This window comes from Clinocottus analis, unplaced genomic scaffold (genome assembly GCF_023055335.1).
Source record: "Clinocottus analis isolate CAN_PGR_092001 unplaced genomic scaffold, fCliAna1.0.p SCAF_13, whole genome shotgun sequence".
NCBI classification, from domain to species: Eukaryota; Metazoa; Chordata; class Actinopteri; order Perciformes; family Cottidae; genus Clinocottus; species Clinocottus analis.
The window spans coordinates 12,250,001-12,274,050 of NW_027175854.1; the positions used below are offsets into that span (position 1 = coordinate 12,250,001).

General features: G+C 40.4%; 2 protein-coding genes across 8 annotated transcripts in view; both read left to right on the forward strand.

The window, feature by feature from the left end:
* The window catches only part of hmgcs1 (3-hydroxy-3-methylglutaryl-CoA synthase 1 (soluble)), a 9,407-nt gene extending 1,700 nt beyond the window's left edge, over positions 1-7,707 (forward strand). For 2 of the 5 annotated variants that reach the window (XM_068574573.1, XM_068574574.1), the window contains exons 2-11: positions 556-689; positions 814-1,004; positions 1,225-1,350; positions 1,613-1,777; positions 3,115-3,283; positions 3,947-4,117; positions 4,724-4,830; positions 4,945-5,070; positions 5,658-5,815; positions 6,141-7,707. In XM_068574573.1, the coding sequence (XP_068430674.1) occupies positions 592-689; positions 814-1,004; positions 1,225-1,350; positions 1,613-1,777; positions 3,115-3,283; positions 3,947-4,117; positions 4,724-4,830; positions 4,945-5,070; positions 5,658-5,815; positions 6,141-6,218 (1,389 nt within the window). In that variant the 5' untranslated portion in view covers positions 556-591 and the 3' untranslated portion in view covers positions 6,219-7,707. Of the gene's footprint in view, positions 1,005-1,224; positions 1,351-1,612; positions 1,778-3,114; positions 3,284-3,946; positions 4,118-4,723; positions 4,831-4,944; positions 5,071-5,657; positions 5,816-6,140 lie in introns of all 5 variants that reach the window. The other 3 variants (XM_068574571.1, XM_068574572.1, XM_068574570.1) reach the window with 2 other exon arrangements.
* A 5,583-nt stretch (positions 7,708-13,290) lies between these two features.
* Positions 13,291-24,050, forward strand: part of tln1 (talin 1) — a 75,997-nt gene continuing 65,237 nt past the window's right edge. The window contains exon 1 of one of the 3 annotated variants that reach the window (XM_068573742.1): positions 13,291-13,417. The gene's annotated coding sequence lies outside the window, so the exon portion shown is untranslated. Of the gene's footprint in view, positions 13,418-13,489; positions 13,615-16,095; positions 16,121-24,050 lie in introns of those variants that run through there. The other 2 variants (XM_068573743.1, XM_068573747.1) reach the window with 2 other exon arrangements.

Below are 24,050 nucleotides of genomic sequence, written 5' to 3' on the forward strand. Positions count from 1 at the left end.
GTTAACCTTAGCTCGTATCGTGCGCCACGGTAACGGCGTTTAACTAGCTAGTTAACGGTAGTCCGGTTAGTATTTAAAGTAACGTTAAAGCAGAATAATGTCTCAAACACCACAATAAGTGTCATTCTACAAGTGATATGGCCGTAGCTAACATGCTAGTTGCTGGTCAGTCTTTTCTGTAACATTGCCAGATAGCTAACCTTACTTAGTTAGCTAAACGCAAGATATCTTGGCTAACAGTGGAACAATGTCCCAACCATATTGTCATGTCTAATGTTGATTTGCAACTCTACTGTCCTTGGCTCGGCTTCAGTTGACTGTGAGGTTCTCAAACCGTAACTTAGTTTTCTGTTAACATGTCCAAAGGGCAATAAGTACATTTGTTTACTGATGCACCTGAACAAACAAAGACTGGTTTCCACATGTAACGTTACATTAGGAGCCCTAATTGGTTCCAACAATGTCAACAAATCCAAAGTTGTAGTACTTTAACACACAACCTATTTATCAAATAAATATAATGCTGAACCTGAAACCTCTACTCAACCCATTCAGGATGCCAGGATCAGCACCAATCAGTTGCTTAGGACCATGGCCCAAAGATGTGGGTATTATTGCTATGGAACTGTACTTCCCATCCCAGTTTGTGGACCAGGCCGAGCTGGAGCAGTTAGATGGTGTAACAGCTGGTAAATACACTGTGGGCCTGGGCCAAGCTCGCATGGGCTTCTGCTCAGATCGCGAGGACATCAACTCTTTGTGCCTGACGGTGGTTCAGAGGTTGATGGAGAGAAACGGTCTGTCCTATGACAGTGTAGGTCGACTGGAGGTCGGCACAGAAACCATCATTGACAAGTCCAAGTCTGTCAAGACCGTCATTATGCAGCTATTTGAGGACTCTGGCAATACTGATGTGGAGGGCATTGACACCACAAACGCCTGCTACGGGGGTACGGCCGCACTCTTCAACGCTGTAAACTGGGTGGAGTCCAGCTCATGGGATGGTCAGTGAACATAGTTTCTTTTACCCCACCATTGATCGATTCATTGTATAGTCTATAAGATATCAAAAGTGAAGAAGTTTTCATTTAGTTGCATCATGGGGAAGTACTGCTAAATCTGTGTACCACTGTGCTGATGATTACATTTTAGAGAAGAGACATGTGTACATACATATAAAAACATGCTTGCCATTTTCCTTCTCCTCATGTTCCCTTTCTGCAGGACGTTATGCTGTGGTTGTAGCGGGGGACATTGCTGTCTACGCCACAGGAAGTGCCCGGCCTACGGGTGGTGCCGGTGCAGTGGCCATGCTGGTCGGGCCTAATGCTCCTATGGCCTTTGAACGAGGTCAGCTATGTGATAACTGTGTGCTGTTCACAACTTGGGCTGCACGGTGGTGTAGTGGCTAGCACTGACGCCTCATAGCAAGAGGGTCCGTGTTTCGGATCCCGGGCGGGGTTCGGATACTGGTCTGGCAGGCAAAACAAAAGTGAATCTGTGAAAAGATTAGAAAATTCATCCAGCTTAGTGGAGATAGTGCAGTCATACACACATATAATGAGCTCTACATATAGGAGTTGAATTGAGCCAACTGCTGTCTTTGGTGCAGGTCTCCGAGGAACTCACATGCAGCATGCATATGACTTCTACAAGCCAGACCTGATGTCCGAGTATCCTGTGGTGGACGGCAAGCTGTCGATAGAGTGCTACCTGAGTGCCTTAGACCGCTGCTACTCTGTGTATCGCAACAAGATCCACGCACAGTGGCAAAGAGGTGGGTTAAAACTGATCTCTATGAACAATACAGACTGATCCTCCATTTCAAAGTGTGCCACATAGAAAACACTACAAACTCAAGGTACAGAGGTATCAGAGATCACCACACAGTTTTGGACTCAGCCCCTGGAAAGGACAGATGTAAGCGTGTTCTCACTAATGCCTCCTTTCTCTTACATGGTAGGACTCATCTTCACTCATCTCTACTGGAACCATTCCGTGTTTTGTCTTTCTTTAGCAGAAGTTGTGAATAGTATTTAGTACCTCGTACTGTTTTTGGTCCCACCTCAGTTGATGTTAAAAGGGAGCTCAGCGGATACTAGAAGGTTGAGTAAAAACACTGCAGACCATAAATTGGTTAAAGAATCATCCTGGGACCTCATTTTTTAATAGTGAATCAATGACGATGCGATTAAACAAATAATAATAAAAAATACAAAGGTTCCTCTGTTTGGTTGCAGATGAAACAATCCAGCAAGAGCGCACGCTGTTTGTGTCGCGTTGAGGTTCACTGCAATTTTACCCGCCGTTGCTATGACGGATCAGCTGGAAGTTCTGCCTCCATCAATGGTATACTATCTGAATGGAAAATTAAATCAAGAAAAGCCCCTTGTACAAAAAAAGTCAAGCAGAACTAAACCAAGCAGTGGAAATTCAGCATAAGCGACGCATTCAATCTTATTACTGCTCCATGTCAAAGATCTTGAATCTGAAGACAGAAAGCCCCCAAATACTGCTGCTAAAGAAGAGCAGTCATAATATTGCAGTTGACAGTATCAGTGTGATGCTTTACCTGCTGTATTTGTTAGTCACAGTACCTTCTGTTGGAAAACTGTCATGTGGAGGGTCTGGTCCAATAAGAGCCTGATTAGTTAAGAGGGTTTAGGACGTTACCTGTACTCAAGAGTTTACCTAAGTTCAGTGACCATAAAGTAGTTTAATCAGATGAACCTTTAGCCTAATGTGTCAACAATGTACAGTATCTGAAAACACTATTTATGGACATTTCCAGCGCTTCCCTTTGGGCTTGACCTAATGGGCTGCGTTTCCATGGAGACAGAGATGTCGTATTGGTGTGTTCCTGACTTTGAAATAAGCTTTGTCACCTTGGTATTTATTATGTAGTGCAGATGTGGGTATTGGGTGGAGTGGTACGACACCGTGAGGTGTATGCAGATAAAGCACAGGAAGGTATATTTAGATAAAAATTGTTCTCATTGCTCTTTGCAACCATGTCAATAAAATGGAACCCAGTGTGTTACAAATGCTTGAGATTGTGCAAAATAAGTAACAGGATCATATCTTCTCCTTCTCTTTCTTTTTTCTTCTTCACAGAGGGTTCAGAGAAGCGTTTCAGCCTGGACGACTTTGACCATTTAGTCTTCCATTCTCCATACTGCAAGCTGGTGCAGAAGTCGTTGGCTAGACTGATGCTGAATGACTTCCTAAATCACCCTAGCCCCAACACTGAGACGGGACCCTTCACAGGGCTCGATGCCTTCAGGTACACGTCGAATAACAGCTGGACAGCAGACAGCAGTCCTTTCATTCAAGTTGTTCTTTAAAGTATCACTTTCTCCACATTATTGTACAGTCAGCTCTTTGGACAAACACAGAAATGAAGTCCCTTTAACTCTCAACATTTTATTCATTCAGTCATCAGTTGACATAGGTCAAGCATAGAATGTATTGGTCACATTGTTCAGTGGTTGTTTGACATCATTCAGAAACTTTATTCTCCTGCTATTTTATTCATGTTCCTCCATCTCTGCCTACACCACCTAATTGACTCTTCACTTGGTGCTCACTCCCTTAATAAGATATTATTATATTATATATTTTTAATAAACTTAAAATGTATCTTGCGTGAAAGTCTAATATAAAGTTTTCTCTGCATGTGAAAAGTATTTCCCAATAACCTAACTTACCACATTACCCTAATCTGCATACAATTCCTTTTAATTCTCCAAATGCAACATTTTAAAAGTTATTTGTCAATCAACATATGACATTTAATTGAAGAATTGTCTGCAGAATTGCAGTATTCCACTTGTCAAAGCCTTTTTTTCTCTTCATCAGGTGGCAAAAGTATAACCTAGTTATTCTTTGACAACACGAGGATATACTTTGGTGATTTTGATGAATGGTACTTGTGTTTGAATGATAGAGATGTACGACCGGAAGAGACCTACTTTGACCGGGATGTGGAGAAGGCCTTTATGAAGGCCAGTGCAGATCTGTTTGAGAGGAAGACCAAGCCCTCCCTACTGATCTCCAACCAGAACGGAAACATGTACACCCCCTCCGTCTATGGCTGCCTGGCATCCCTCATTGCAGAGTAAGTCTCAGTGTTTGATTTTTTAAAATTCATTCATTTACTCTACTTGATCACAAAAGATGAAAACACCTCAAAACAAAAACACAAGAAAACAAAGCATTTCTAGATTGGGTAAAGACCTGAAGCAGTGAAAAACAGAACAACACTAAGTGTCTACTGTAGAACAGACTAACCCTGCTGGAGACGCTCCGCTTTAGTAGACAATAAACAGTACTAGGGACGGGTCCTGAACTCAGCTCCCCAGCACCCAATGGCAACTGGATCTGATGGAAGAGTCACTCCTTTTTTCAGGTAGTGTAGTGTTGGGCTAAGAGGAAGCAGAGTCCAACAGGACCCATAGATGGGCAACAAAGGTCAATGGAGAGCGGTGACATTCTGTTTACCTCATACTACCAGCTCAAAAGATTGTTTTGACATATCCTGCAGCTAATTGTAAGGTGAGATGATCTTTAAACAACAGCAAAGTTTTACACTCTGTATACAGTTGATTGCCAGCTAACAGAAACAGGAAATTGCATTTCAACTGTTCTTGGACTCAATAAACTGTTTTAAACAACTGGTATTGTCATATGTTAGGAGCATCTTTTGTTTTTTTCTGTGTTGCAGGCACACACCTTCACAGTTAGCAGGACAGAGGGTTGGAGTTTTCTCTTACGGTTCAGGATTTGCTGCCACTCTGTATTCTCTCAGAGTCACACAGGACCACACACCTGGTGAGTCAGCCACGGTTCAGTTCACCTGTATGATGGGGAGGAAATTAGAACCTGAAGTCATTATAAGCTGTAGAAACAGAAGGTCTTCCATGTGATTTGTTGACTTTGTTTAAGGATCTGGTCTGGAGAAACTTATGTCCAGCCTGAGTGACCTGAAGGTCAGACTGGACTCAAGACAGAAGGTTTCGCCTGGTGTCTTCTCTGAGAACATGAAGCTGAGAGAAGAAACTCACCACCTTGGTATGACCTTGCTGTTACTGCTGCTCATGTTTGATTCTGAAGGACACGTTTCAACTGCTTGTTTACAGTGACAAGTCTGGCAGGAAGTAAAACTCTTAGAAACTCCCTAAAACAATGGCTGCTTAATTTCTCTGGGTGCTGAGAGATGCAGTAGCATCTGGTGTCTCCTTTGACTCCTTTGTCTCCAGACCTGACCCGATAATCATTAAATAATTGAGAATTATTCAATTTTGACGGCATTTCTATTTTCACCGGCACAGCATTTCTAGCCACTTATTCAGCGGTCCAGGAAACACACTGACCAATTACATGCATTTTAGATCATCACACGCGATGCAACTCAGCCAATCAAATATGTGGCATAAATCTTTTTTTTAGGCTGGATTGAGATATTCATACAGAATGGTCTATACCGGGCACAAAAGTGGAATGCATTTATCATTGGGTGTACTGGCCCAAACTCTGTTACATGAGCCTTAAGATTGTGTTGGCACTGACAAACAGGATTTGAGTTAATATTTGGAATCCTGCGTCTCTCACTGCTTGCCATCATGTGAACATATTTTATGTTCAATCTGTCCTCACAGCCAGCTACGTCCCTCGAGGTCCAGTGGAGGATCTGTTCCCAGGGACATGGTACCTGACACGAATAGATGACAAGCACCGTAGGGAATATGCCCGAAGACCTCTGGACCATGACCTGGAATCAGAGCCAGAACTTGTTCGCTCCAGCATTACTACCGAGGTACAGAAGGCTTAAACCTATGGACAGTTTCCTACTTTAAAAAATATATCTACTGTACATCAAAGGAACCATGATCTGGGAACACGGTGACATCACTATTAAGTCTTAAAAACACTTAATTATATTAATCACATGCATGAAATTTGACCTCTGTAGAAGTTATCTTCGGGAGGAGGGGTTTAGAGCAGCGGACTGGTGACTGTGACATGACTTGTCCTACGGATGTGATTTGTGCTCGTTCATAAAGGAGCAGCAGATCAGACTTGGATTCGACCCGAAATCAGATTTAGTGTTTTGTTAACCAGCCGTTGTTTTCCTTTTCCAGCACATCCCCAGTCCAGCCAAGAAGATGCCTCGCATCCCTGCAGCCAGCGCCAGCCCAGAGGCTGCCGTCAGCAACTGAACACTTAGTTTACCTCTGAGAGGTATCAAGGAAACTCTAATAACTAGATAACACTAGAGGTCTAAAGGCTAGCACCCAACAGTGTGCCCTCTGAAAACACCAGACAATCTAAATTGGAACAGTGTGGACACGTTCCCATCATGCCCCTGTTGTCTACATGTTATACTGTCGGACAGTAAACTCCATATTTGACCATAGAGTCTATTTTGATCATGATAATCAATTGTTTTAGCAATCTTTCATTTTAATGTTAACATTTGTACATATTTTCCTTTTGCGTTCATGCAAAAGGACCGTTTATATTTGGGAGAAGCACAGGCAGATGTTTGCATAGATTATTGCTTATGTTGAGTAAAACAAGCAGTCTTTCTACTGGCAGCTGGCAGCCAGTGACAGGAAGAGGAAATGGACATAATTAATGTGGTTGCAGGCCTCCTGCTGATTAAAAGATCAAAGGGAAGTGTGCTTCAACTGTGTTAATGTATTGAAAAAGTGCTGACACCACAGCAACGCAGCGTGAGACGGAGCACAGACTCTGCTCTTTGTGTTCAATACCTCAGTTTTCTATGAAAAGATGTGGTTCGCTTTTGACAGGACTCTGCAGGTTCATCATGTGACTGTTTGACCACACATCAGGAACAGTGAAATTCAAGACCAACAGTGAGCTTCACAGGGTGGAGTCTCTCTTCCACTTGTAGTCGACAGCTGTAGCTGAGCTCATGTAGGAAGCATTCACCCACACAGAAGACGTTAACCGTCCCACACTTGATGAGAAGCCTCAACACTTGTGTTCCATGTTGCACCGAAGCTGTTCTGGATAACACCAGTCATGTATTGCCATGAAAAGCCTCAACCCATTGAGTGTGGAGCTGCTGCTGTTTTCCGTCAGCTTTACCTCAAGCTTCCAAAGTCATTTGCGCTGATGGTTTTCAAAGTCTCTCAAGAGACAGCTGGAGTAAATGCATGGCAACATTTGTCATGAAATATTTTGTAACTATACATTAATAATTAGGTGAACAAATGATTGATTAATCCATGAATACAGGAAAAATCATTGAACTCATTTAGAAAAGCAAGGTTCCTGTGGTTTTACTGTATTCATTTTCATGTTTTTGCAGACTAGATGATTAACTTGAAGACAAGTAGTGTCTTTGAGTCACTCCCACCATATGTACAGTGACAGTTCTTAATTATGAACAAAGAGAAAGCAGCAGCTTGAAAAATGTTGTTCCAAGATGTTTTACAGTAGTAATGCTGCAGCGACTCTTGTAGTGAGAGGCCAACATCAGTGGGTTTAGACTTTTCTCAAAAGCGATAACAGAAAAGCATTACACCATTGTCATCCTTAAAAGTGCACTCTGCAAAATGTCTTTTCAGCTGTGACAAACACATTCCTAGATTAAAAAAATATGTATACAACTTTAAAAAAATTAGGAAAGCTATAGTCCTTGAATATGAAGAGAGATACATAAAGTAATATTAAAACTTACATTTTCTTTTTTGATAATTCTGTTTTTGTCTTCATGCACGAGATAAATAATTTTGCAAGGGGAGTTTTATTTTTTTAGAAGTTAAAACAGCTCCTATAATGAGTGTTCTAATAAATTAAAGGAGCCAAAATACAGACACTCAATCCCTTAAAGCCAAATATCCCCATATAAAACTGCAACGTTTGATTCTGCACCATTCAAAGCATAAAATCATTGATTATATAATATTAAACTTAAAATCTAGAGCCCTGGCTTCAACATTGTACTATTTGCCACCAGATTGAACCATTTCCTTATGTTTGCTCTATATGGGGGAAAATATGCTATTCTTTTGGCATCCACGAGATTCATCACTGCTGTAAAATAGGGCATTGCAGTATTTGATGCAATGCATCAAAATGTACGTTGTTGCTAATCACTGACATAGACTGTGAAATAAAATCGTTTAGTATCCAGAAAATTATTTTGTGTAACTTTTATTAAAGGGTTGATAATCTGAAAACAAATGCATTTTATAAAACTAAAATTGGTGTAAATATTGAACTCTAGAATACTATATAAGCCTGACACGTAAAGTAGATGCAACGCTAGAGAGCAGAATGTGGTCATAGTTAGCACCCTTCCTAATTAAAGGTTGTGGCTTTTTTTTTTTAAGGAAAAATAAATGGCCATGATGTTGAATCTTCACCTTTTAAAACAACAGTTTTAATGCAAATGGAACCTACAATGAAAAAAGTAAGACATGTATCCTATTCAAGGTTGATTCTGTGTAATGAATTCCTTTATGAACTGACAGATGCTGAGCGAGGCACCTTGGGGTCCTCACAATGTACAGATACTACACACATTTCAGAGGAGATGGTGGGTAGTTGAGGGACCAGGAAGTGAAGCATCCCCAGCAAATACACAAAGCGCTGCTGGCTCTCAGTCCAGTGATATAATGTTAGTACAACATTATAGATTTGCACCTTCCATTTAAGCAAAGTGGAGCATTATAAACTTAGAAAAGACTGATTGTTACAATAATGAAAGAAAGGGGACGGTATGGTGATTTAAAGAACCCAACAGCGAAATACTTTACATTATACTCAAATCCCCATAACTATACTCTCGGCTAGATTATTTGCTTATTCTACGTACATCAGCATCCTCAGTTCTAAATTGTAGGATTGGCTCAATTTACATTTTAGACCACACCCCGATAACTAATTTTAACTTTGCAAAGCCCGGTACACACCTATAGATGGCATTGCAATAACGGCATTTCATGAGACCCAGAATTCTACGACTGCATCAGGAACGAGCTTTCTGTGTTTGTAGAAATGAATGACGATGGTTTTGTAAATCCCTCAATACTCAGGGAAACAAGTAAAGCATATTTGACGGGTCTAATTATTTCATTTTGTAGTGGAAAGAAGAAAATAATATCTGAACAGAAAAACCTCGAAGCAGAATGACTAGCTGTGGAGTGAACAGATACACAAACAATATTCAACTAAAGAAAACTACAAAATAATATTATTGTAAGGACCACTCTTAATATTTTAATATCCCAACAAGCAGAGAAAGTATTATTTTCTAAAAATAAGACATAAATAATCACAAAAGCCATTATTAGGTCTTGTGTCTGAAAACCTGAAACAGAAAAACCATTGTTTTATATCTGAAGAGATTAATGCCATATTTACTAATTACTATAAATTATATACATCAGAAATACATAAAGGTGACTCAAATAAACGACAACTTGGAACATTTAAACCTATCACAAATTAATGAGCAACAACAACAGGCTTTGAATAAGCCAATTATATTTGCAGAGATACAGGAAGCTATGAATTACATCCCCTCTGGGAAAGCAGCTGGCCCAGATGGCCTTCCCCAGAAATATATAAACAATTTAAAGATATTTTTATTCCACTCCGAAGTAAACCCAGAAGAACCCTCTTCATATAGAATTACTTTGCAAGGTGTGGAAAACAAAAGCTTTTAGCTTAAAGACTTGACCCTATCCTCCTCAACCTCATTGGGCCTGATCAGACAGGATTTGTGCAGGGTTGTCGTTTTTATACTAATGTGAGGCTGTTATTGGGGGTCATTCAAGATGGCAAAAACAATCCTCTATGGTGGTCTTCTTAGATGCTGAGAAAGTGTTCAATCATATTGACTGGAAATATATGTTCAATGTTTTGGAAAATAATTCCCTGTAAAATCATAGTGAATGGTCTCTCTTCAACCCGGTTCACTCTTGAGCGTGGCACTCGTCAAGGTTGTCCACTGTCTCCACTTCTGTTTCTGCTGTCATTCAACCGCTGGCCAAGGCTATTAGAATACACCCACAGGTTAATTGTATTAATGGTGAGAAAATGGAGCATATTATTTTGTTGATGATGTACTGCTATTTCGCCATAACCCTCAACAATCAATTCCCTCTGTGCTCGAAATAATTGGTGAATTTGGCAGATTCTCCGGCTCAAGATTTAATGTGGGTTAATGAACCGCCCTACCACTTGGAGGCAGTAGAGACCCTGATAACAGCATAATGTCTCCATTTAAGTTGTCTCACAATGGCTTTAAATATCTGGGAATCCATAGCTCCTACCAATTAAAACCCTGGTAAAAATTAATCAGGTAAACAGATTAAACAGGATGTACTGGCTTCCATTCCCAATTTCTTGGCTGTGACGGATAGCTGTTATTAAAATTAATAAACTCCCTCAAATTTTGTACCCCTTGCAAATGATACCTAACGACATCCCAAGTAACTTTTATAAGATTTGCAAAAGACAATATCTAATTTTATTTTGAAAAATTAATGCCCTAAAATGAGATTAGAGAAACGTCCAACGGTCAGTGATAAATTGGGGTCTAGCAATACTACATTTTAAATATTATTACTAGTTTATACAACTGAAAAATGTATCAGAATGGGTGGCACAAGACCCTAAATCAAAATCAAAAACACAAGGATGTAACTCATCATCAAGTGCACCATTCTTAAATACTGTTAAACAATCACCAGGCACTAGGGACAACTTCATTGTAACATTCTGAACACATGGATTAGGGGAAAAGAAGCTGTTCTCTATTAATAGAAAATACTGTTTTTATGCACAGATTGTTATCCTCTTCTTATATACAGTCAATGTATCAATTTCCACTTGTTACATGCATCCTGTCTTTTTTAAAATAAACTTTTGTCTTTACAGGAAACTCAGCATTAGGTAGAAAAAGGAAAAGATCATCGTTAGGGTTTGAATAAATACTAAAGTGTCATTACTGAAGTCCTCAAGTTAAGTGAGAAAAACATCAACATTGACTTCTTGATTCATCGTGATGGATCAGTATTTGTCGGAACCATCCACCCTAACCCTGAATTCACCTAAATGAGCTTGTGATCAAAACTCATTCGAGGAATGATTTCAATTTGATCCTGGTTCCTTTTTTACCCTGAAATAACACCAGAAGCGGATCAATACTTTTGTGAGAGAATTACCAGGGTCCTTCTCAGGGCACTCACACTCACGTCATGAAGGGACTGCAACACAGCAACGCTCAGCCAGAGGCTTGTGAATATCCCCACAACTTCCCAGTGCCTCTGATTCTAGGCAACTCTGAAAAGGGAATGAGTCTAGCCGCTCTACATGAGTTTAGTGCAGTGTAATGCATGGAGAGAAGCCTAACTTTAACCTATAACTCCACCTTTGACTTACAATGCACCCAACTTTAATGACTATCCATATGTTGCCCTGTGTGATGTTTTTTTTATGATAGGCTGATTTGTTTGAATGTCACATTTTCCCAGCAGCATGAAGCAGGAGTTAGCAGCACCAAGCAAGACCCAGCAGTATCAAGCAGCACAAAGCGGGACCCAGCAGCATCAAGCAGGATCAAGCATGACCCAGCAGCAGCTTAAGTAAAATGTAGTGAATAAGTCATGGCCTGTAAAACAACCAGTCTGCAGAGTCCTGGAGCCCCACTACGGCTGCTGCACAGATCCTGTTCGGTAGTTTAATCAAAGTTTATTAATTTACAATACCTAGCTCTATTAGATTACCTGAACAACCTCAGTTCCAAAGATAACAGTTTTGAAAGGACTACAAGCATCTCCCGGCTGTAAACTGTTTATCAAAATTAAGGGATTTATTTTCCCCAAGAACTTTAGAACACAAACTTTCCTGGGCTAGCGAGCAGTGATAAAAATCACAGATAATTCACCAGAACATGGTGACCCATGTCATAAAAATGTCTCAGTGACTAAAACCCAGCGGTTTCAGCGGATTGATACGTCTCCTCATCTTATCACGTCCCGTTCACAGTTCTGCAGATGCCTCTTCGGCCCCAGTTGGAGGTGTCTGTTGCCTAACTGTATGCTTAAACAAGGTTTATTTCATATTGATAAATGCTAAAATGACATTTAGCCCTGTTGAGTAGACCAGAAGGACAACATGAGCTCACAAAACTGTTTTCTCAGTGTCAGAGGGTTTAGGAACTGCTGCTTGTTCTGGGACCAACCGATGTTTAGCCCATACATACTGTTTGGGGTTGCTGCTCCTGCTGGCAAACTGTTGAAGGTCGATGAGAATAGTCCCCTGGGGAGGGTCTCATCTGAGCCGTCCACCATGTTGGTGTCATATATCATTGTGTCACTCCAACATGCAGAACAGGCTACATTCCATCTGTCATCACTGATGAACTTGGTTATTATCCCTTGTCTGACATTGTTTTAAAATTCCTTAAATTTCAATTTAGACTCAGAAGATAAAAAACTATTCTGTTGTCTGCTTAACGATCTTTTTTGTTGAATCTGCATGCTCCTGCATGGTACCCAATTCAAACTCCTGCCGCTATGAGCCTATATCCACGTTTTAAAAAAATCCTCTGTCGGGCAGTCTTTGGTTGATTTAAATCAGGAAACCATATTGTTTTGGGAACACACAACCCCATCCATTCATTGTCATTCCACTTATCAGAGGCCATGCCCCCTCCACCTCTGGGCTCTTACTAGGAAACTCTGAGGCGTTCCCAGGCCAAATTCCAGAGCTCTAAAAGTAATAATAGAAAAGTTAGATGATGAAGAGGAGTTCCTGTACCTAGAGAATGAATTAGATTGCTGTTGTAACAGGATGTGAGGTATCAATCTTCCTGCTGATGTCCAATACAAATTCTGCTCAGTCCTAATTCAAGATAAAACATTTCAAGATAAAACATTGTGAGCATGGTCATTCAATTATTCATCTTGAAATCAAACTATTTTAATAAAGCCTACTATTATATTTTATCATGTTCATTTATAACAAAAATGCTGTTGCAGCTGTATGCTGTCCCTCATATAGACCTATGTACAGCTTATTGGTCCTGTCCTTCTGCTGTTCTTCTGAACATTTATTCCTGTACTTCCATGGTAGTTTTGCCAAAGGAGAGTCGTCGATGGCTGAGCCCGACGCTTGCCGCAGAGCAGCAGTACACTGAAATGTCCACGGAAGTGCGACACCGCCCCGCTGCACAGCGACGCGGCCCGCCAGGGTGGAGTTTAAGCAGCAGCACTGTAGAGGGCGGATAGGGAGGGGAACTCAGAAGAAGTCGCTATCTGGCAATTCCCCTTTGCGCCAAACCTCGCTCTCTATCCGGAATAACCCAAACACCTTCAACTATTTTGGTTTTCAAAGTCCAAGGGGCCACCGGGCGGGAGTGGATTCACGCGCGCAGGTCAGGCTGAATGTTGTTGTTATTTTTTTTATTTTAAAAGTTTTTACCATTCTAACAAGAAGTCCTTGACGTCAGCATTAGACTCGACGTGGAAGCGAGAAAACTTCCGAAAAGTAACTTACAGTTTAGGCCGCAGTTCAAACGACCGTGTATGTGAAGCCCTGCTAGTTAATGAACATATAGGAAACGACGTGCTGGTAAGTAACAAACGCCACACAGACAGACAGCGAAATATGCCCCCCTCGCCCCACGCACGCAAGCACGCAAGCACGCACGCACGCACGCAAGCACAGCCCAATGTCCTGTTGGTTCTTGAAGAACATGCAGTGATGTGTTCAAGTTTCCGAGGAGTAAGTTTGGCATTCTAAAGAGGTGACGGGTCGAGCGTTGACAAATGTTGCTCTGTCAAAGTTCGGAATTTTCAGCAGCTTATACTGTCTCGACACAGGTCGGCTCGGTGCTGACCTACAGCAGCCGTTCCGCTTTATACCCCTGCTTGTGTTCCGACCCCCGGTCCTCGGACCTTTATGTCCAGACTAGCTCACATGTGACCGTCTATCGGTTCTGTTCGCTCTGGTTGCTCAGGGCCGAGCGCTGGGCGTGTTACACAGCTAGCAGACAAGCGAAAAAGAAAAGGTAGCCTCCGGGTGTAAATTCTTCCACCGCTGTGATGTGTCGGTGTGCGAAAGAATGGAGGAGTTTGCATAGAGACGTGTTTACTCCGAGCAATACACTTCTGTCAGTAGTGGACTAGAAGGCAGGTTCCTCTATGAAAACATGGTCTGGGAGGATTCTGTAAGGCCTAATAACAGTGTGTACGTGCTTCATGTTGGAACATGTTAGGACTGCCTCCACACGGATGTCCTAAAAGCTCTACTGTAATTCCGATGTCGTTTTTTATTCTAAATGGCACAGCAGCCTGCGTGGTTACTTGATGACTTACCAGTCCCGTTGTAATAGATGGAGATCCCGAAGAGGTCAAAAAACAGAGCTCTATCAGGAGTTTCTAACGTGGAGGGGGAATCCTCCCGGGTCTGTCGGCACAGTCGCAAGTCAAGGCTCAAATTCTTTAGTTTCTTACATAATAGTTAAAGTCATTGTTTTCCTAAACCTATGATGATAAAGTAGTTATACATAGTAGTAATAGGAGTTCCATCATGACACGTGTAAAAGTATGGTTCCGTTGTTTGAAGAGGGAAAAGATTGGATCCGATGGATGAAAATAGTTTCACCGCATAGAGTTTAACCATGGACTGTTTCTCTCTGAAAATTGTGACAGAAAAAAAGTATTCAGCCTCCCAATGTGAGCATGTTTCTGATTTTCTACATATCAAATGGAAAATGTTTATGTTCTCCAAACCTTTCTGTGACTTAACTGGAGTTAAACTACATACATGTCACTTTAGTGGGATTTGCGCCCCTCTTCCCATCCCCACCTCACAGCTTCTCACTCTTCTTCCAGTATAGCTGTTGAAACATGGTAGCTGGACAACATGTCTGTTGATTATTTAGATGCATCAACGATGTACTGAACACATGCAGGGTAGATTTGTTGCAAGAACATAGGGCTCCAGCAACGCACCACAGGGTCATCCGGCTCAAGTGTTGCTGCAACGGGACACAGCGTCATAGGACGAGGCTCTGCATTGGCCAGTCGCATGCACGCAGGCTTTCAGTTCCGTTTAAAAAAAAAAAAGGCACTTCATCTCACAGTAGAGGTCACATACCCTATTGTCTTGTACTGGAACTGTATTGACCAGGAGAACGATCAGGATCTGATTAGGAGATATTGATCAGCTGTACAGTTTATGTTGATGAAAATTATTCCAGTCTTAAGGTTGGCAAAAGTGGTGCAGTTTGTCTCTTTACAGAGGAGAGCATACCATTCTGAAATTAGTTGTATAATCAGCTATATATTAATAATAACCTTTATCCACATAGCAGCTGTCATACAGGGGTTCAGATCAAAGTGTCCTACAATACATAATCTGCTTTGAGTTTAAATTAGTCCCCTGGTTGGGAAGTTGTCGTAAATTGAGTATGAAAACAAAAGAAAAATAACACAATTGCTCCCTATCCCTTGAATGTAGTGTTAAACTTGCCCTCCTCGGAATTTAAGTATTCCTTTTGCTTCATGTAAAGTAAGTAACAGTTTTGGGCTTGTTCTTTTTTTCAAAAGCTACTGTCAGCTGATATGTAACTGTTGCCAGCTGATTTTGTTGTACATTCTGCTGTAGCCAATAGATGTTACAGAGCAAACCAACACTGGCAAGGTGAGTCAGTACGCTTAAAGGTACTCATTTAAAATTAAATGATCTGTTTCATAGGGAACCTTTAGATCAAAGCCTGGTCAACTAATCGGGCAGCTGATGTTATTGGCCGACATCAGCTTATCACAGATATTTGTGCCTCAGCATTTGTTTGTCCCAGCCAATAAAGAACAAGCAGTGTCTGTAGACAGTGGAAATGTGATATGTGCCAGGCTCTACTTTAAATAGGTAGGGATTAGGACTGCCCCTCTTAGTCCATTACCCATTTTGTTATGCTGTTTCATGCTGAATGATTTATTTCCAGGAACCACAGGAGCACATCTTTGGCTCACACAAACCTAAACTTCTGCTTTTGTGTGATTCCACAGGATGAGTGCAGAATCACTCACTCATTTGCGACTCCCTACTCACCACCTATGTAAAGGACTATATGGTGAGCTCATAAGCAAAATTAGAAAAACCCTTTCGGAAACTACTTAGGTTATTTTCTTTCCGCCGTTAATCGCTGTCGCACAATCAAAACGTGCCAGATCAGCGTTGACTGGTGGACAGACATTTAAAATACAGTTCAGTTTTTGTGGAAAACATTTAGTTGAGTTGCTTCTTATCAAAGTGCCTTGAGTGAATTCATGTTCCCCAGGTAAACAGCGATGCAGCGTATATGTCCAGGGCTTTTATTGTGAAAGGTAATAACTGAAGTAGTAAAGCGGTATGCAATGTCAGGGCAATAAGCACATTTTCACAAAGCAATAACTACTTTGTGGTTGTTTGTGATGTGCTGCTCTGTTCAGATGAAATCATTTTTTGTGCCACAACTCCTGGATTTGCCTTAATTGACTACTGTCTGTCCTCCAACACTTTTCCTTCAGTGCAAGTCATGATGGTATATAGTGCTCTGTTAGTGCTCATTAGTTGTATACCACGTTTCACCATGCATTGTGGGATACTGTGAGTCCACTCTATAGGCCATAATCATTTTCACTATACTTTCAGACAGCAAATGGTAAACTTCGATGCAGTCACTATATATTATAGTGACACAGCATCAGTGTTTGCGACTGCCCTGCTAGACTTGGTGACCTTATAGCCCTCTGAGCCACTTTATTTCGTAAAAGCATCTTGCAATAATGTGTTGACTTTCTAGACCATCAAGGAGAAAACAAGACATATATTCAAACGTGTATTATTGTAATTTATTCCCATGCAAGCCGCTCAAAAGCCACAGCGCAATTACAATGCAGATCATCCAATGCTTGATTCAGATTTTTGTTTGTTGATTTGTTTGGTTGTAGTGATTGGTCTCCAAGAATCCAGACTATTTAAAAAAAAATTCTCCACAAACCCAAAAATCCTCTCAACCACTCTTAAGTCGAGTAAACTGTCAAACTGTCGAACATGTTTAATGTTCTCCTGTTACTTTGTTCAAGTCGTTGATAGAGGATAGCATATTATACACCATTCAAATGAATACATCTGTATTGATAAAAAAACATATTGTCATTAGTAGTTGTAATGAATGCTTAGCGGTGGTGTGTTAACGGCTTATAATTAATTTCTAATACAAAGTTTAAGTTGCTGCGAATACATTTGCTTCAAACAACTGAATTTATTCAACGTTCTCATTGTACAAGATAAGATTTGAATGCATCCTGATTACGTTAAAATGTACCTTTGCCCAATACTAATGCATTACATTATAACTGAGTAGAACCGCCGTACGTTAGTCGTTAGCATTTGTGTTAGCCTTACTAACCTTCCGCCAGTCAATTTCAACAGGTGATCAGGGATGACCAAATAGAAAGCATTTAAGCCGATCTCCTGATGGCATATCTTTACTGAGTACCGGCTGATGATGATCAGCAATACGACCTTAATTTCACACTGTGATGGTAAACTGTGTAATTATTCCACGGTTCACATGCGTAACGATCAACAAGGGTCCATTGCACCACTATTTAGTAAGGTTTAGTGACTGCCACCTCCACACATATTCAGTCTGTTGAGTTGAAGCTCCATTGGATTGGTGTCATGGCCCACTCTCACACCAGTTAAGGAAACCTGCTTTTCATTCCAGTGTGCTGCAGAGAGACTGTGGTGTTTTCACTCAGCCATATTTGGTCAAGACAACATGTGCTGCCACTCCAGCACAAGAAATGATTTGTTTTAGACTTGAGCCAATTCCCAAGCCTGTGTGCTGTGTAAGGAGTTGAGTCAGACCCCCGAGAGCTCTCCAGTCTCCATAGATAAAAGCAACTTCAACTTGATCAGATCAAATAAAGCAGTCGGGCTCTTTGGAGAAAATAGACAAAAAAAAAAGTTATTGGTTTTGATCTTTGACCTGAATATTTTACTTCCAGTGATAGACTTAAGGTGGCCCAGCTAATCTCCAAGCTAATCTTGGGAGATCTTATGTGCACTTCTTCATGAACATTCCCACTGATTCCTTCATGGAATTTCCCTTTCCAAACGCACATGCAAATTGTTTTAAGATAAGCAGTGGGCTTTCCTCTGATACACTGAGAGAGCAGTATTGACATTAAAACAGTCAAAAAGCAAACTAAAATGAATAAAAGTTGCTGTGCAGTTTAAGAAATAAAATGCAGTAGTGAGATACAGCAATTGAATCTGGTTCAATTAAAGGTAACAGCAAACAGCAAAAGTCTTCAATCTGGATTTAAAGGAGCTGAGGGTCTCACCAGACCTGCAGCTTTCAGGGACCTTATTCCAAATAAGTGGAGCAGAAAAGCTGAATGCTGCTTCTCCATGTTTAGTTCTGACTCTTGGAACAGAAAGTAGACCAGTCCCAGATGACCTGAGGGGTCGGGATAGTTCATACGGTAGCAGCAGATCACAAACATACTTAGGCACATACTTAGGCCCTAAACCATTCAGTGCTTAATAAACCAGCAACAGGATTTTGAATTCAATTATTTGTTGGACAGGAAGCCAGTGCAAAGACCTCAGAACTGGAGTGACGTGATCCACTTTCTTCTTAGTGAGAACTCGGGCTGCAGCATTCTGTATTAGCTGCAGCTTTCTGATTGACTTTTTTACAGAGGCCTGTGAACACACCTTTACAATAGTCAAGTCTACTGAAGATAAATGCATGGACAAGTTTTTCCAAATCCTGTTGAGACATAAGTCCTCTAACCCTTGATATATTCTTCAGGCAGTGGCGGGCCGTCAGGGCCTTCTATATATCTATATATCTAGCGTCTCATCTAGAATCAAGAATCTCAGGACTTAGTGATGACCCGTTTCCCACGGAGGTTCATATGTCTGGTGAGTGAAATGCTGATTATGTTACTGTTTTTTACATTTGCAGTCGTACTTAATCATAAACAAACCAAAGCGCTGTAGTCACTAGTCAGAGAGTATCTAAAATCCCGTTGTGCAATGAAAGTAAAGGGCACCTCGCACCTTTCTCACGGCGTCTCCTTTTTTACTTTTATTCTCGTCATGTGGCGAAGCTCCGCGGGTCAGTCCCCTCGCCCCGTATCCTTGTGGTAGAGCCGTGTGGCGGAGCGGGTGGTGGACCGTATGAACACGCCGTGTATGTGCCGGTCTGTGACAGTAACTCCAGGAAGACTTTTTTCTCCCAGTCCGCCCTTGATGTGGACTATACGGCACTCATTGAAGGCTTAAGTCTGAAATCCACGGCCCGCCACTGTCTTCAGGTGATAGTAGGCTGATTTTGTCATTGTCTTGATATGGCTGGTCAGATTGAGGTCTGAATCCATAACTACACCGAGATTTCTGGCTTAGTTTGAGGTTTTTAACATCAGTGATTGACGCTGAGCGCTCACTTTCAATCGTTCATCTTTAGGACCAAAAACAATTACTTCTGATTTATTTAATTGAAGAAAATTTTGGCACATCCAGATGCATTTAGCCAGCCCTTGTATGAGATTATAGTCCCCTGATGATATAGTTGTATAGATTTGTGTGTCATCTGCATAATTATGATAACACACTTTGTTGTCTTTGTTGTTTTTCATAATCTGAGCCAGGAATCATGTAGATGTTGAACAGAAGAGGCCCCAGTATTGAGCCTTGGGGAACACCACATGTCATCCTAGTCACCTCTGATGTGTAATTAGCTACCGACACAAAGTATTGTTGGTCTTTCAAGTAGGATTCAAACCAGTTAAGTGCTGCGCCAGAGAGCCCCACCCAGACTTTCAGTCTGTCCAGTAGTATGTCTTGATCGACCGTGGAGAATGCAGCACTGACATCCATTAATACTAAGACTGAAGTTCTGCCACTGCCTGTGTTTCAATGCCGTTAAAAACCTTAACAAGAGCAGTTTCAGTACTGTGGTGCTGACGTGAGCCGAACTGGAAGACACAGTTATTTTCGGCTAAGAAGTTGTTCAGCTGTTGAAAAAACACCTTTTCCATTATTTTACTTAAAAATGGGAGGTTTGATACTGGCCTATAGTTTTTTAATATTTCGGAGGTTTAAACTAGCCTTCTTTAGGAGTGGTTTAATAACTGCAGTTTTTAGAACTTGTGGGAAGACACCTGAGAGAAGGGATGTGTTTACAATTTGTAAAAGAACAGTGGTCATGCAGTGTGAAATTTTTTCTTTTAAGTGTGCTGGTAGAATATCCAAGCAGCATGAGATGTTTTCAGATGTTGTATAATGTCCTCCGGGCTTCTTTGGTTAATTGAATTAAATTGTGTTGCGATATTTGAAGAGACGCTATTAAAGATGGGGATGACACATATCCTGTGGTTGTACATTCTGGTGGTCATTGAAACAGCGAAGAAGATAGATAATTAACTGTACTATATGATAAGTAACGACGTGTGATCACAACGGGGTGGATGTTTGACCTTTGCTGTTGCAGCATTCTGCGAAATTGCTCAGACAAACAAGTTCACACTCGGCACTAAGCTTCTTTTGGCCCTCACAACAAAACCTAACATGACATATTGAGTCATAATAAATCATATTGAGTCATGAATAAATCATAATAAATCTGAAGCTGTTTGGGGCCCTTAAAGGGCCCCAAACAGCTTCAGATTTATTATGATGTTTAGATAGGAGTAATATGGGATTATGGTATTATTCTAACTCATTGTAACCTGAAATGACTTACAAAAGGCTCCATGGGCAAGAAAACTGTGTTTGGGAAAGTAAGCTGTGTTTGAGCAAGTGGAATGCCTCCTGCAGTTTTCCGATTTGGTCATCTTTGTTTGGAGCCAATATTCAGGAAATGTATGCGATCAGTTGCCGAGCCCAGACAAGACTACATTGTGAACAACAAATCTGTTGAAGTCACAATTCTGTTCGGCTAATAGTTAAGTTCCATATAGTTACCTTATGGTGCGGTAAAACTCCAGTAAAGATGATTGTAAGGTGAGGGTAAATGACATTATCATGATGTGTTCAAATGGTAAATAGGCTAAAAATACAACTTGCTGTGTATCTCCTGGATAGTATAATACATACATAACATTAATTACTCAGCGGTGATTGTGCATCAAAACTACTTTTAAAGGTATTTGCATTTCACATAGTCAGTGAAATGCACTTGCCATTGAAAATCATATGAACATATAGTGCATAATGTATTCTTACCGAACACTTTTTTTTTTTACTAAAATGCACTGGCCACAACTTTATCTGAAAACTGAATGAATCCAGTAGTTTGAGGGAGATTTTTTTCTCCCAGCAATATGACAGATATAAGATAATTATGACGTGTTAAACTACCTAAATGACAACAAGATTATTTTTTTTTATCAAAGCTAATATGTAAAGAAAAATACAATATAATTTATTTCCTAATCTTTAAATTTTCAGTTTCTATGGAAATAACCACAAAAGATCACAGTATGACAGTAAAAACATGTAGAACGTTTTTTTGTTGGCCTCCTTTATTTTTTTATTATCGACCTATATTATCTATTTTAGTAAGTAAGTTTGGCTATTGGGTTAGTAAAAAAGTCTCTTAAATGCAGCTGAAAAAGCTTAATGTTTACTTATACTTCAAATCAAAACCTATATAGAATATAGTACTATATTCACCAGACAAAGAAATAAGAGAAGAGAAAATATAACTGTTCATTAATTTGCATTATTATTTATGAAACTAACATAATGTTGTTCTTCAACATCAGTCAGAGAAGACATTAAAGAAAAGAGCTCTTAGTATTCGGTCTCTGTTCAACCAATTATGAGTTCTGTGAGTCTGTGTGACGAGTAGTGCTGTTAATGCTGTAACACTGTAGACATTTCCACTTAACACGGTAATATTACTAATTTAATGTGAGTGTTTCTATAGCAATGGTTGAATTAATGTAAGTAAATACAGGAAATGGCATATGTATACTCCAAACAGCCTTCTTTTTGGTTGACTTCCTGGGAGTTTAAAACAGTCTAAAGTGGAGATGAGATGTTATCTTCCCTTTGCCACAGAATGTCTCCGTCTTCACATTCCTGTTTTCCGTTGGGATTGGCTGCATTTAGTTCTTGTGTTGGCTGCCAGTGACATACTGTACGGCTGAATAAAGCCTCTCTTCTCTCTCTCCCTCTCTCTGTCTCCGTGCTCTCATGCTGGTCTTCCAGAGGAATGCACGTTTGAATTCCTCTGCAGGGCTGGAGGCAGCATAGCAGCTATACAGTCCTGTGCTCATGTTGCCCTGCTAAATATATACCAGCACCTTGTTTCAAGGGTGTTGAAAGACCTGGGGCCAGATGCAAAAAAGCTGTGTGTAGTTTTAGAACTTACAACAGAAATCTGCATCCACATTCTCTTCGTAAGATCTACAAAGTGGCACTCACGCCTGATTCTGTTTATAAATCTTTGTCATTTTGAACTACGAGTCTCGTTTCAGCTCTCACAAGGAGCCTTAAATGGATGGAGAAACAGTGGGCCCACTCCATGACTCAGTAGACCTTTAAATGAGAATGAGCGCAAAAAGAAGTACAATTCAGAGCTGCACCTGTCTGTGACTTTAGTAACTCTACCAATAATAATACAAAATAATACTTTTACTTCATTAAAGAATACTGGTAAATATAAAGAGAAAATAAGATGTAAAGGAACAATTAATTGGTTGAAAAAAATTTAAATTTATTATAGCTTGAATTACTAAATAATATGATCTGTCAAACATGCACTAAACCTCTGTCAAATGACCAAATATATTGAGGTTTCTCACAAAAAACGCAATTTTAAAGATTACCTTTGAATTCGTTCATAATAGCATCATACTTTCACTCGAATACTCTCTCCCTCTCTCGTTTTTTTTTTACTGGACATTAAATTAAGTCTTGTCTTTTTGTGCCGATGCCACATATTCATCATTTCACTATGGTGAAATGTGGATGAGAATGAGAGATACTAATAATGCTCCATTTGGACTGATGGAGTATACTTATATACCGTATCTGCTGATATGTAGTTACTTTTAACCCTTTGAATGTCAAAGTACTGAAATAATAGTAATAATAATAATCTGGTTAGCGCTTGTCTGTACTTCAAACTAGGATCTGGATGTGTTCAGCTGGTGAAAAAAACTTCAGTACCTGGTTGAAAGGACATTGATGGTCAGAATAGTATCAACAAACATCTACTTACTGAGCTGCTTCTACATACTGTGGTCTTCTCAACATAGGCTCAGTGGGAGTGGGTGGAGTTTGATCAAGACGAGACAGGACTTTTCATGTCATGTAAAAAGTTGCTGCTGTGGTTAGCTAAGCGTGAGAACAGTAATACAAGTGTCTGTTGCTTCTGTAGCTGAATGTGTTTCTGACTGAAACAGTGTATCAGTTCGCTTTCGCGGTGCTGCTAACGTTACAAGCACTGCTAACCACCTCTCCTGTCAAGTTAAGCTGATTGGTTCTTTACAATATAACATGATCAGAGACTAGAAAAACATAAATGTCCCGATCACATGTTATACTAAATATTGGAGGATAACCATCATCAGTAAAACTTTATTTCACACTGTGGTGGTTAATGTTACACTGTGTCATTAATCCACGGGTCACATGCGTGAAGAACCGTGAGGAGATCCGTAAGTGTGAAATAAAGTTTTACTGACGATGACAACAAAAGTCACTATTTAAAGCATGTACCAACACTTCTTATCTCTCTGTAGTATATTAATTATATTGTGGAGGGCCATTGGCACAGACGCCTCCTTTAGCCACTTTGTTAGATGAGGAGGTAGAAACTAATAGATTAGAGCATAACCCTGCTAAAAATGAGCACAGAGCTGACTGAATCAGAACACACCTCTGTCCCATGATATCGCTTAGCCACTAGCTATGAGCTCAGGGCTGGGCCAGTTGACCATCAAGTTTTGGATAAATTGTCATTAATGTGGATATAATGACATTACTTTACT